The 12,511-nt window shown below is 38.1% G+C and overlaps 1 protein-coding gene across 1 annotated transcript in view; it reads right to left on the bottom strand.

Annotated features, from left to right (window-relative positions):
• Positions 1–12,511, bottom strand: part of LAMC1 (laminin subunit gamma 1) — a 200,308-nt gene that overhangs the window by 32,714 nt on the left and 155,083 nt on the right. Inside the window, exons 5-13 of the mRNA XM_007937662.2 lie at positions 11,226–11,414; positions 10,269–10,386; positions 9,763–9,861; positions 9,540–9,676; positions 9,002–9,124; positions 8,714–8,903; positions 8,305–8,417; positions 5,622–5,843; positions 5,312–5,500 (exon numbers count right to left, since the gene is read on the bottom strand). Of these exons, the coding sequence (XP_007935853.1) occupies positions 5,312–5,500; positions 5,622–5,843; positions 8,305–8,417; positions 8,714–8,903; positions 9,002–9,124; positions 9,540–9,676; positions 9,763–9,861; positions 10,269–10,386; positions 11,226–11,414 (1,380 nt within the window). The remainder of the gene's footprint in view (positions 1–5,311; positions 5,501–5,621; positions 5,844–8,304; positions 8,418–8,713; positions 8,904–9,001; positions 9,125–9,539; positions 9,677–9,762; positions 9,862–10,268; positions 10,387–11,225; positions 11,415–12,511) is intronic.

Below are 12,511 nucleotides of genomic sequence, written 5' to 3'. Positions count from 1 at the left end.
GTTCTTGATATCTTCCCATAATTCATCTGGCTTTCGGTCACTGGTGTTCAATGCATCAAATCTATTCTTTAGATGATCTCTAAATTCAGGAGGGATATACTACACCATAGTGTATTATAATTATCTGTGTTTCCCTCCATACTTTTAGCCTCTGAACTGTAGGAACCATCCCTTATTCATCTTTGTATTCCCAAAGATATACCCTAAAATTTCTGAAAAAGGAATATTAATTATTGCTATTATATTACCACAAAAGATTGTTTCAAAGATATATTACATGTAAAAGCATACTATGAAGATCTGGGTAATGATCAGAAATTACTATTTTTTAAATAGCCTTCTAAACGAGGATGACTCAAATTTGCATTCCTTCAACATACATTTTCACTAAGCACTGATGTTAGTGAATCAAAATGTATAAAACAGACATGGAGCTTAAACCAGGGGTGGAGGCTGGGGGGCTGAAGAAGAGACAGACAATAAACAAATGAATAAGGATAAAAACATCATGGGTTAAAAAGTGCTATGAAAACAAAGATAGAGGGTAGAAGAGTGATGGCATTATTATTATTATTCTTGTCTTTTAAACTGGGTCTATACTGTTCTTCATACAGACTTCTACATCCTAATTAACATCCTCAAGAACTGCTAAAGGCCATTTCCTTCAAACCAAGTGGTAACTTACAAAATAAATATATTTCACAAATCTTGGGTGAGAGACATCTGGCTAGTGACTGACTATTTATATAACATTTTCCAAGATCTCCTAAGTAAAACTCCTAGAAACACCTAGAAAGTCTGGTTCATGAGAACTTGAAGTTCTGTTTTGCATTTTCCCCCTTCTGTCAGGATTCATCTATAGAATCTTCAATCAAAAATGTCATTGTTGACTTTTTGGAGCCCTGGAGGCTGGATGAACCCTAAAATTATTCCCATAAGAATAAGGTTTTATTTAAACCTTAAATAAAAAATATTCCCTGAAGTCTTCTTAAAACCAGATAATAACTAGTAAACAATCTGCCTTGTGCATTATGCTCTTCAGGAGCTCTGGTGACATACTGCTTCAGGCGTTAGACTGCTAACCAAAAGGCTGATGGTGCAAACCCACCAGCCAGCCACTCCTCAGAAGGAAGACTAGGCAATCTACTTCCGTAGAGATACCGCCTCAGAAACCCAAGGGACTCGAGACAGTGAGTTTGGTTTGGTTTGGTTTATATAGGGTCAAACTGAAAACAGCAACTTGAAAACTTACGTAAGAAACTTAGGGGGCAGTGAGTTTATGTTAATGAGGAAGGAACAACTCAGAAAATAAGGGTGAGAATGGCTGCACAACTCAAACGAGTGTAATCAATGTGACTGAATTGTACATGTAGAAACAGCTGAACTGGTGTTAAAAGTAAATTGGTATATGTTTTGCTACATAGCAAAACATATCAACTGTATCTATATCTATATTTATATCTATATCTATCTATCTATCTATCTATCTATATGAGCTCTGGTGGTATAATGCCTAAGGCATTTGACTGCTGAGCAGAAGGCTAGTGGTTCAAACCCACCAGCTACTCCTCAGAAGGAAGGTTGGGCAATCTACTTCCGTAGTGATACTGCTTTGGAAACCCAAGGAGGGCTCTCTATGAGTCAGATACGACTTGACAGTAGTGCATTTGTTTTTTTTTCTTGGGGGAGGGAGGAAATAAAAGAAAAATTGTTAACTATTTCTAAAAGTAAACACAGCAAGCAGGAATACTTACTATACATGCTATGGTTGCAGAGTAAGGGGTTCCAGTAGTCTCAGGTAGTTATGAGAGAGGGTTCACTGAGGAAAGACTTTCTGAGGAAGTGATGTTTAAACCCAGGCCCATGAAATAGACAGGAGTTGGCCAAAAATAAGAGTGATGTTTAAGCAAGAGAAAGTGAGGTAAAACACTCTAAAGAAAGAACAGCTGATGGATAGGTCCAGAGTCAAAGAGTTTGGCACATCTAAGGGAAGATACCCAGGAGGGCTGGAACCAAGGGGGTGGGTATGAGAACTCTATCTGTATGAGGCTGTGTGGAGCCACTGTTTAAAAGGAAGCAGGAAAGAGTCAGAAATATGAAGTAAACTCTACACTCATTTCCACTCCTTATCTGTTTAACTACCTGACGAGTTGTGGAAAGACATCAAGGACATCATATATGAAGAGAAGCAAAGGTCATTAGAAAGATTAGAAAGAAAAGAAAAGAAAAACAGATCTAAGACTTTGAAACTTGCTCTCGAACAAAGAGTAGCTAAAGCAAACAGAAGAAATGATGATATAAAAGAGCTGAACAGAGTATTTCAAAGGGTAGCTCAAGAAGACAAAGTAAAATATTATAATGAAATGTGCAAAGACCTGGAGTTAGAAAACCAAAAGGGAAGGTCATGCTCAGCATTTCTCAAGCTGAAACAACTGAAGAAAAAAAATTCAAACCTTTTGTTGTGATACTGAAGGATTCTATGGGCAAAATATTGAATGACATAGGAAGCATTAAAAGAAGATGAAAGGAATATACAGTCACTATACCAAAAAGAACTGGTTGATATTCGACCATTCCATGGGGTAGCATATGATCAAGAACCAACGGTAGTGAAAGAAGAAGTCCAAGGTGCACTGAAGGAACTGGCAAAAAAAAACAAGGCTCCAGGAATTGATGGAATACCCACTGAGATGTTTGAACAAATGAATGCAGTGCTGGAGGCGCTCATCCGTTTATGTCAAGAAATTTGGAAGACAGCTACCTGGCCTACTGACTACAAGAGATACATATCTGTGTTCATTCCAAAGAAAGGTGATCCAACAGAATGAAAATCATTATCAAACATCATTATTAATAAAATACATAAGTAAAATTTTACAGAAGATAATTAAAAAAAAAAATACAGCAGTATATCAACAGAAAACTGCCAGATATTCAAGCCAGATTCAGAACAGGACATGGAACGAGGGATATCACTGCTGATGTCAGATGATCTTGGCTGAAAACAGAAAATACAGAAAGATATTTATCTGTGTTTTATTGATTATGCAAAGGCATTTGTATGGATTACAACAAGTTATTGGTAACACTGGGAAGAATGGGAATTCCAGAACATTTAATTGTGCTTATGAGGAACCTGTACATAGAACAAGAGGCAGTCATTCAAACAGAATAAAGGGATATTACATGGTTTAAAATCAGGAAAGATGAGCATCAGGGGTGTATCCTTTCACCACTTACTCAATCTGTATGCTGAACAAATTGTCTGAGAAGCTTGATTAAATGAAGAAGAACAAGCCACCAGAATTGCAGGAAGACTCATCAGCAATCTGTGACATGCAATGACAGAACCTTGCTTGCTGAAAGCAAAGAGGACTTGAACCACTTACTAATGAAGATAAAAGATTCCAGCCTGCAGTATGGATTACTTCTCAACATAAACACAATAAAACTCCTCAAGCTGGACCAAGAAGTGACATTATGATAAATAGAGAAAAGATTGAGGTTGTCAAGTATTTCATTTTACTTGGATCCACAACACCATGAAAGCAGCAGTCAAGAAATGAAATGATGTTTTGCAGTGCACAAATCTGCTGCAAAAGACCTCTTTAAAGTGTTAAAGAGCAAAGATGTCATTTTGAATACTAAAGCGCACCTGACTTAAGCCATGGTCTTTTCAATAGCGTATAAAACCTGGACAATTTAATAAGGAAGATCAAGAAGAATTGATTCATTTTAATTATGGTGTTGGTGAAGAATACTGAAAATACCATGGACTGCCAGAAGAATGAACAAATCTGTCTTGGAAGAAATATAGCCTGAGTGCTCCACAGGAGCAAGGATGATAAGACTTTATCTCTCACACTTGTATCATGTTATCAAGAGGGACCATTCCCTGGAGAAAGATACCACACTTCGTAAAGAAGAGGGTCAGCAAAAAGAGGAAGACACTCAATGAGATGGACAGACACTGTGGCTGCAATAAGGGACTCAAGCATAGCAACAGTTGTGAGGATGGCACAGGACAAGGTAGGGTTTTGTTTTGTTGTACAAAGGATCACTATGAGTTGGAACTGACTTGATGGCATATAACAACAACAATCCTTTAAGCAAATGACTGTCACAATTCCCTTGTGGGACCAATGGAGTAGTAGAAGAAGGGGGGATGTTCTGATGTTTCTTAATGATTAAAGAATATTTTGATGAAATGCAAGCAATAAAGATTATCAGCTAGGTGTTATTTTTTTTTTTTAAACTTATATTCTTGCTCTGCAGAAGTATCTTTTGAAAAGGAAGCCTGTAATGGAGTCAAAAGGCTGTATCGGAAGCATGGTCAGAACTTCTCCACTGACATGGAGACTAAAGTTGATGGAAGGAGAGCAATCTGATGGGCGGGGAGCCTCAGTCTCCTCACTCAGTTAGCCGAGGCAGTTCTCAGAGTTGCTAGGAAAGACTGAGCTTTAGGTTTCTTTCAAAAAGAAAGAAACACACAAGATGGGAATACAGGCCTATCCAAGGCTTTAAAAAATAAATGTATTTTCCCACTAAATGTGATGAGCTCTAATGCACTAAAAGGACTATTTAAAGAATCAATTCATTTTAAAAATTATACCTTTATATCACAAATCCCAGGAAAAACCCGTTAACTGAAAATCAAGTTTGGGTTCTCAGCTGATGATAGACAGTATATTGTACAGTAGTGATCAAACACATTGCCTTTGGCACCAGACTACATCAGTTGAAATCCCAGCTCAACCAATGACTAGTGGTGCAACTTAATGTCACTGTGCCTCAGTTTTCTTCATTGTAACATGGGAATAAGGGTAGTATCTACCTCACAAGGTTAGGAGGATTAATGAGGCAGAACATGTCAAGTGCTTAGAATAGTACATGATCTTTAACAAGCTCTGGTAGCGTAGTGCCTAATGCACTTGACTGTTAACCAGAAGGCTGTTGGTTCAAACCCACCAGCCACTCCTCAGAAGGAAGATGGGGCAATCTACTTCCATAGTGATACTGCCTCGGAAACCTAAGGAGGGGTCGCTATGAGTCGGGTCTGACTCGATGGCACATAACAACAACAACAACTTTAACAAACACTCAGTAAATGTTAGCTATTACTAGTCAACTAGTCATCTGATATGCATTTTATGACTCCAAAGCAAATGTTTCCTACAGAACTTTGCCTACCAAAAAACCCATAATTATTGAACCAAACAATAAGTCTAAACAAACAAAAGACCCCAAATTCTCTTCCCAAAGTCTTTTTATAGGATGGAACACTAAAAGCTGAAGAAGAGAGCAGACTTACCAGTGGTACCAGTAGGACAATTGGTGCATACCACTTCCTTTGTCTTGGGGACAACAGCACAACTTGAGCCCCCAGGACATGGGCAGGGTTGGCAATCAGAAGAGGTGCCCGTGGTTGAATCTCCATAGTACCCATCACTACACTTTTCACAGTGGGGGCCAGCTGTGTTGTCTCTGCAGTTGCAAACACCTATTTGGAGAGGAGGTGTGAGAGAACAGGCAAGTGTATTAGCAAATAAGACAATTACCACTTCCTTCCCATCTGCTAAAGAGAAATAAGATCCAGCAGCTGCCACAGATCATCTTCTTACCTGTCTCAGGGTCACAGGTATCACTGTGTCCATTGCAGGTACAAAGTACACAGGGACTGTATGGTCCAAGACTTGGTGTTTCTCGTCTGTAGCCTGAGATGCACATCTCACAGAACTGCCCTCCATATCCCACAGGGCAGGTGCAGGACTCCACCCATGTTGCAGGGACCCCAGGCCCAGGACGAGCACTTGGCATGGTGACATCATCCAAATACCCAGTACCTACATATGGTATGGAGAAGAGAATCAATGAGCTGGCTTCTGTTTTCCAAAAGTTCAGGGAAACTCAATAAAGCTAAGGAGGAACCAGATCCAAAATGCCAGGGAAAACCAGCCAGTAGGTTTAAATCATCCACTGAACAAGAAAATTAGAAAACAGTATTTAGAAGAATTATGTGGTGTATGGTGCTAAGTGTCAAGTGGTGGTAAAGCAAACTTGTATTTTTAAATACACACACACACACACCTGAATTTGCTAGCATCACAGTTCTTCCAATCATCAATGTGAAAAATAAAAAGCATGGGGCACTCATTTGGGGGAAGAAGAGATATGAGCAAGAATCAGGGGCAGACTGTAACCATTAAACGATGTGTTTATTCTTTTGCTATAGAAGTAGGTACTGCCTATAGAGTTCAAGGATAACAAAGTAGGGAAAGCACCTGTCACCAAGTAACAGGTTATGTTTTTGCCCTACATTGAACAGCAAAACCAAGTAAAAATCAGTAAACCAGTTGTCATCAAGTCAATTCTGACTCATGGTTGATACCATGAGTGTCAGAGTAGAACTGTGGCTCCAAGGGGTTTTCACTGGCTGATTTTTCAAAAGCAGATTGCCAGGCCTTTATTTAAACCGTGGTGCCTCTGGATGGACTCAAACCTCCAGCCTTTCTGGTTAGTAGCCAAGAACGCCAACTATTTGTACCACACGGGGTTACTTCTGACAACTATGCAATTATAACAAAGCCATTAGGCCAAACGCTGTACTAATGCTTTCCTATTTCTCTAAGAAAATAAAAATAGGGAAAATTTTATATGGCTAGCATCAGTGGTTCATTCAACCCAGTGGTGCGCTGTATAGCATCAGCAGGAATTGTCTACAGGAGGGAAATTCTTTACAATATATGATTTCCTTTTAAAGCAAGCATTCCACTCTAGCCTCTTGCAGTTTTATGGTTAAAGTGTATTTCCCCATGCTATAAATATCACTTGCTGTTTATGTAACTTATTTAGAAATTGACCACCTAAGGCTAAAGGACATCTCTTCTATTATTACCTTGAACTTAGTTAACTTTTGATGTTTATGGGGTTTTTTTGCCCAGTAAAATTATGAGATACATCTCCATTGGTTAAAGTGTTTCTAACTCTATCAAACATTCTTAAGTCTCCCCATTCTAAGAATAGATTTCCTTCAATCTTGTTCCTATTCTCAAATTATAGTCCATCTCTTTTCTTTCCCTTACAGCCAGACTTCAAAAACAACAGCCTTTATTTTAATTCTTCTTCAAGCATCACAATCCAACTTCAGTCTCAACATCAAATAAAAAAAAAAGAGTAATAACTTGAGCCCCCAGGACACGGACAGGGTTGGCAATCAGAAGAGGTGCCCATGGTTGAATCACCATAGTACCCATCACTACACTTTTCAGAGTGGGGACCAGCTGTTTTGTCTCTGCAGTTGTAAACACCTATTTGGAGAGGAGGTGTGAGAAAATAGACAAGCATATGAGCAAATAAGATAATTACCACTTCTTTCCCATCTGCTAAAAAGAACTAAGATGCTTAATCATCCAATTACAAATCCAACGGTGCTAACTTTCTGAATCTGTTTATTGTATCTTCTACTTTAAAATTCTTTTTCTTCCTTGGGTCTCAGGGCATGGTCCCTAACTGTCTTTCCAGGATTCAGTTCTCTTCTCTATTAAAAATATAGAAAGAATATTTCTATTTTTTGTCATATTTCCAAATTTAAAAATTATCATCCTTATGTTGACAACCTTCCAATTCTAGGTCTTCAGTCCCAACTTTTTTCTAACCTTCAGAACCATATTTCTGCTTACAAGACACTTTCATCTGGATATTCCCACAGGCATCTAAAAAATTAACACACCCAAGCTACTGATGCCACTCCCCAAACCACACCACACCACGATGGGACTCTACCTCCCCCAAACAGCTGTACCTTTCTAAAGAAAATGGTCCTCATTGAAAATTATAGTGGGAAAAAGGTAAAGAACCTTAGAAGGCATTTTAAAAATAGCCTTGTTCAACTAAAATTAAAACAAATGTAAATGTGTTTTTGAAAATTTAGCCAATAGCTAAAAAGGCTTGATAATTCTTGCAGTAAGTAAAAAGAAAAGATGGCTAAGCAACTTGAATCAGTAGAATTATTCTGAGGCTTTTTAGAAGCATCTATTTATGTGCAATGTAACCTTAACAGGCTTATTAAGAATGAAAAATGCTATTTACTGAATTTAGCAAAATTTTCCCAGGTCCTAGAAAGTAATTTTTTAAAACGGCATTATTTTTACATATAATTATATTATTTTTACATATAATAAGATGGTTTTTACCACTTCAAGTTCATTGTTACAGCATTAGGACTTTAGTGAGAAACTTTTGTGTTATTATGGATCCTTCTTCCTATCTTCTCATGCAGTTCTCCTAAATTATATCATAACTTACTTTGCTCACTGTATGTCCCACGGATCTTGATAGATGTCAAGTTGTTGAGGAGTTTCTGAAATTCAAAAGGGGTAAGAGTAGGTCTCCAAGGGTAATCTGTTGCTTCATGGAGCCTGGAGGGAAAGAAGGCCATATTAACCTCTGTAAGGATGATCCTGGGCTCTGAGCAAGCATCTCTTCCTCATTTATGCCCCCAACAATGCAATGTCCTGACAACCTAACCAGGTAAGAAAGGAGACTGGTGGTCTAACAGTACAACTGGAAAAAGTAAAGGCTAACACAGGGAAGGCTCCCTCTTTTACAAAGTCACCTTGACTTTAACATATACCTCTAGGCCAGATATGCTTAGATAAAGAAACCACTTTCATGATTCTAGTCAAGTCAGATTTTACAAAGAAGATGGTCTTACCTAAAGATGTATTTCACAGAGGTCTCACTGGGATAGGAGTTGCCCTGTGCAATCAAGGGCACAGATACTCTCAGGCCTGCCCCCTCGAGCACCAGGTCTTCTGCAGAGAGGCGAGTGTCTCGCCTGTCCACTCGGAAAGAGAAGGAGAAGTTCTGGCCATAACTCAACATCTGGTTGCCCAAGAACTTCGCTGGAATGCAGAAACAATGGTGTGCAAGAATGTAAGAATGAGATATTAAAGGGAAAAAAAAAACACATCCAGCCAGACTGTTTCCTAACCTAACTTACCAGGAGCAATGAAGTACCTAGGAAAGTAGCTATCTGAGATGACGGAAATATCTTGCCTCTCAGAGGACCACTCAAGTGATGCTTCAGAACCGTCCCTCTGTTCCACACGCCACCCATCCTCATCTGGAACCAGACAATGAAAATATAAATGCTGTTACACTGTAAACATCATGAATTCAGGGAGTCGGCAGACAACAACAACATAACCACGAAAGTTCTATATAAAAGGATAGCATCTTACATATAGAAGGTCACCAGTAAGTTTTTTGAATAAATGGATTCTGTAATAGTACCTATATATGCTACATCCCTCAAGCTATATTTTGATTTTATGTAACCTTTCTACTCACTGGATATGTTCTAAAACCATGTATGTATTTCCATTAAGTGAAAAAGCCAAACAAGAAAAATCATGTATACTGAATAATATTGAGTCCTGCCTCCATCAAAAAACCCTCAGAGGTACTACTTAAAAAAAAAAAAAAAAAAAAAAAGTCTAATTTCACAGTTCTGGGGGAGAATAAAATGTTTGAATTACCAATCTGAAAGGTAGAGGTTACAGAATAAGCACTGTAGCCAACGGCATTTGTGCAGACAGAAGAATGTCCAAAGCAGAAGCAGGGTGTGCAACCCCTAGGGTTAGATGATTCCAGATTGAAAAATCCAGGTTTGCACCTGAAAGAGATAGAGACACAGTTATTTTTTTACTTAAAATATGACAGCAAAGAAAATACAATACAGCTAGACAAAGAATGGGCTACCTCTCACAACTGAAGCCTTCAACATTGTCTTTGCAGACACATCTTCCCGTCTCCACATTACATTCATCTATACTGCCAGAAGGATTACAAGAGCATGGCCTGTTGGATGCAAAAATAAATAAATAAAATAAAAATAAAGTGAAAGAAGAAGAGGGAGAAAATAAGTCCCACTCTTAAAGTCAACCTTCTGTTTTACATATTAATATATTTTTACTTTCTTAAAAAGGAATACACAATAGATAAAACGAATCCTGAAGTCATTTTTATATTTGGATTTGATTTCAATCAGGGATATTCACCCCATTTAAATATTAAAAACTCTGATCATTCTCTGTAGAAACCAAATCCCTCCTGACTCATCATGACAGCTAGAAGTCTTGAATTTTATTGATGATTATTGAGGGGAAAAAAATGCTCATACTGCTGCAGATAAGCCACAAGAGCGCTCATTATGAGTTGATTACTTTTAGATTCTGCACCCTTCTTGTGCTTTTAAAACATCTTACCTGCATCCTGCCTCAGTGAGGGAATGGAATCCAGGCTGGCAACGGTCACACTTGTCACCCATCACCCCTGGCTTACAGCTACATCTTCCATAGCTATCACACTGTGTGCTCAGAGAGCCTAGAATTCAAAGACCTTGTTGTTAGGATGAGTACCACTGTCAACTATCAATCAGACCAGATATGTAAGTAAAAACATCAATGTTAAAAAACAGTTTCAATTCACCCTATTGTTGTTAGGTGCTGTCAAGTTAATTTCTATTTATAACAACCCCATGTGACAGAGTAGAACCGCCCTACAGGGTTTTCTTGGTTGTATGCTTTATGGAAGCAGATCACTAGGTCTTTCTCTCCAGGAGCCGCTAGGTAGGTTCAAACTGCCAATCATTAGGTTAGAAGCGTAGTACTTAACTGTTTGGTGCCACTAGATCTTTACAAATTACCCTGTACCACGTGATAAATTACAGACAGAACCTGTCATGTCTCTGTCAAGTAAGCACAAGCTCCTTAAGGACCACACTAGAATTTAAAATAAAGCTCAAACTCCTGAAAAAGTACAAGGGACTAAGAGTACTTTGAATCTCTGAACACAGCCCAGCCCTCACAGGAGATTAGACTAAACAAAATTATTAACAAGGAGAAACTCACAAAGCAGCTAACCTTTTACAACCAAAGTTCAAATGGCCTCTATGATCCTGTTGCTAATTATTTACAAAACTGTTACTCAGACCAAAACCCACACTTTTATATACATTAGAAAATTACCTGAAAGTTTAGCTTGGTTAAAGAGTAGAGGTGAGGTTATGGCTAGACCCTGAATCATTTATTTACATGTTAAAATAATGGACACACTTCCATACTTAACTGTGCAAATGCCTAGGAAACTTTATTTTGGAGTGTTACAGAGAACTCTTTATTTTTCAACCCATCAGGGTGAAGCAGACTCTGCCTGTTACTTACCAACAGGACTACAGTGGCATGGCGAGCAGGCTTCATTGTTCCCAAGGCGGAAGAAATTCTCTCGGCATCTCTCACAGTTGGCGCCATCTGTATTACCCTGACAGTTGGTACAGTGGCCACCGTGTCCAGTGGAACGGTATAGTTCAGGGTCAAAGAAGCATTCATGTGATCGGCCATTGCAGTCACAGGCTGTCAGCCAAGAAAATATGAATTAAGTCATTTTTTTTTCCCCGGGGGGGGGGTACTTTTAAGAATAGGAACTTAAAGTTTTCAAAGAAAAGCAAACCACAATTTCCCACATCTCTGTGACAGAAAGGTGGTGGCAGAATAAGAATGACTATAGATGCATCCTTCACAACAAAAGCAGTTGTCGATAAAACGTTTATATCACCAGGTTATCAGCTTATTAAGAAAGAGTTACCCTTATTAAAAGAAAAAAAAAAAAAAAAGGCACCATCATAATATACAAAGAATTCCTATACTTAGTAAGGAATCTGCCTCCAAGTACTTGTTCAAACTCAAGTAAAAGCCAAGTCAAATTCTAATTTTGCTGAGTCTCTATACTTTGTTCTAACATCAATTCTAATATCCATTATCAAGAACAAGTTGCTAATTTACATGTAGACTGCAATTTACCTTAACTTTTTAAGCCCCAGAGATTCAAAAAACATAAGACACTAACTTTCAAAGTGCTACATTACCTGCATATCCAGACTAGTGTAACCTCAGGTAGTGGATTAAATTTAGTGCTTCTGTAGACAGAAATAAAATTATAGGGAAATCTGAATCCACCAGATATACCCATTGACTGGGGAGCCCCAATTCCAACTGTGTCATCTGTTGTATAAATCATATTCCTTACAGAGGACAATCATGTTTTAAGATGACCTAACGTCATTTCTGTAGTGATACCACCTTGCAAACCCAAGGACGGGTTGCTATGGGTCAGACCTGACTTGACGGCAGTAGGTTTGGTTAGGTTTAAAGTCACAGAAATTTACTATATTAAGATGATTTTCTCAGAATTATTGATTCTGTCCCAAGTATAGGCAGCATTTTGAGCAGTAAATTACATGGCTTAAAAACTATACTTTTATCATTTAAAAATGTGGTTTCAGATAGAGGGTTGTAAATTATTTTAAAATTTTTGAATATGTGTATGTTCTTTTTTTGTTCTTCTATTCCTTAATCATCAGTGGGTTGTTTTGTTTTTTTTTTTTAATTAGGATTTGGGTGAAGATTTACAGAGTAAATTCACTTTTCATACAGCAGTTCACATATACTTT

Source organism: Orycteropus afer, unplaced genomic scaffold (assembly GCF_000298275.1).
Source record: "Orycteropus afer afer isolate SDZICR_OR568_19922 unplaced genomic scaffold, OryAfe1.0 scaffold00043, whole genome shotgun sequence".
NCBI lineage: Eukaryota > Metazoa > Chordata > Mammalia > Tubulidentata > Orycteropodidae > Orycteropus > Orycteropus afer.
Note: the sequence above shows the minus strand (reverse complement) of the source record. Positions and strands in the feature narration are given on the sequence as shown.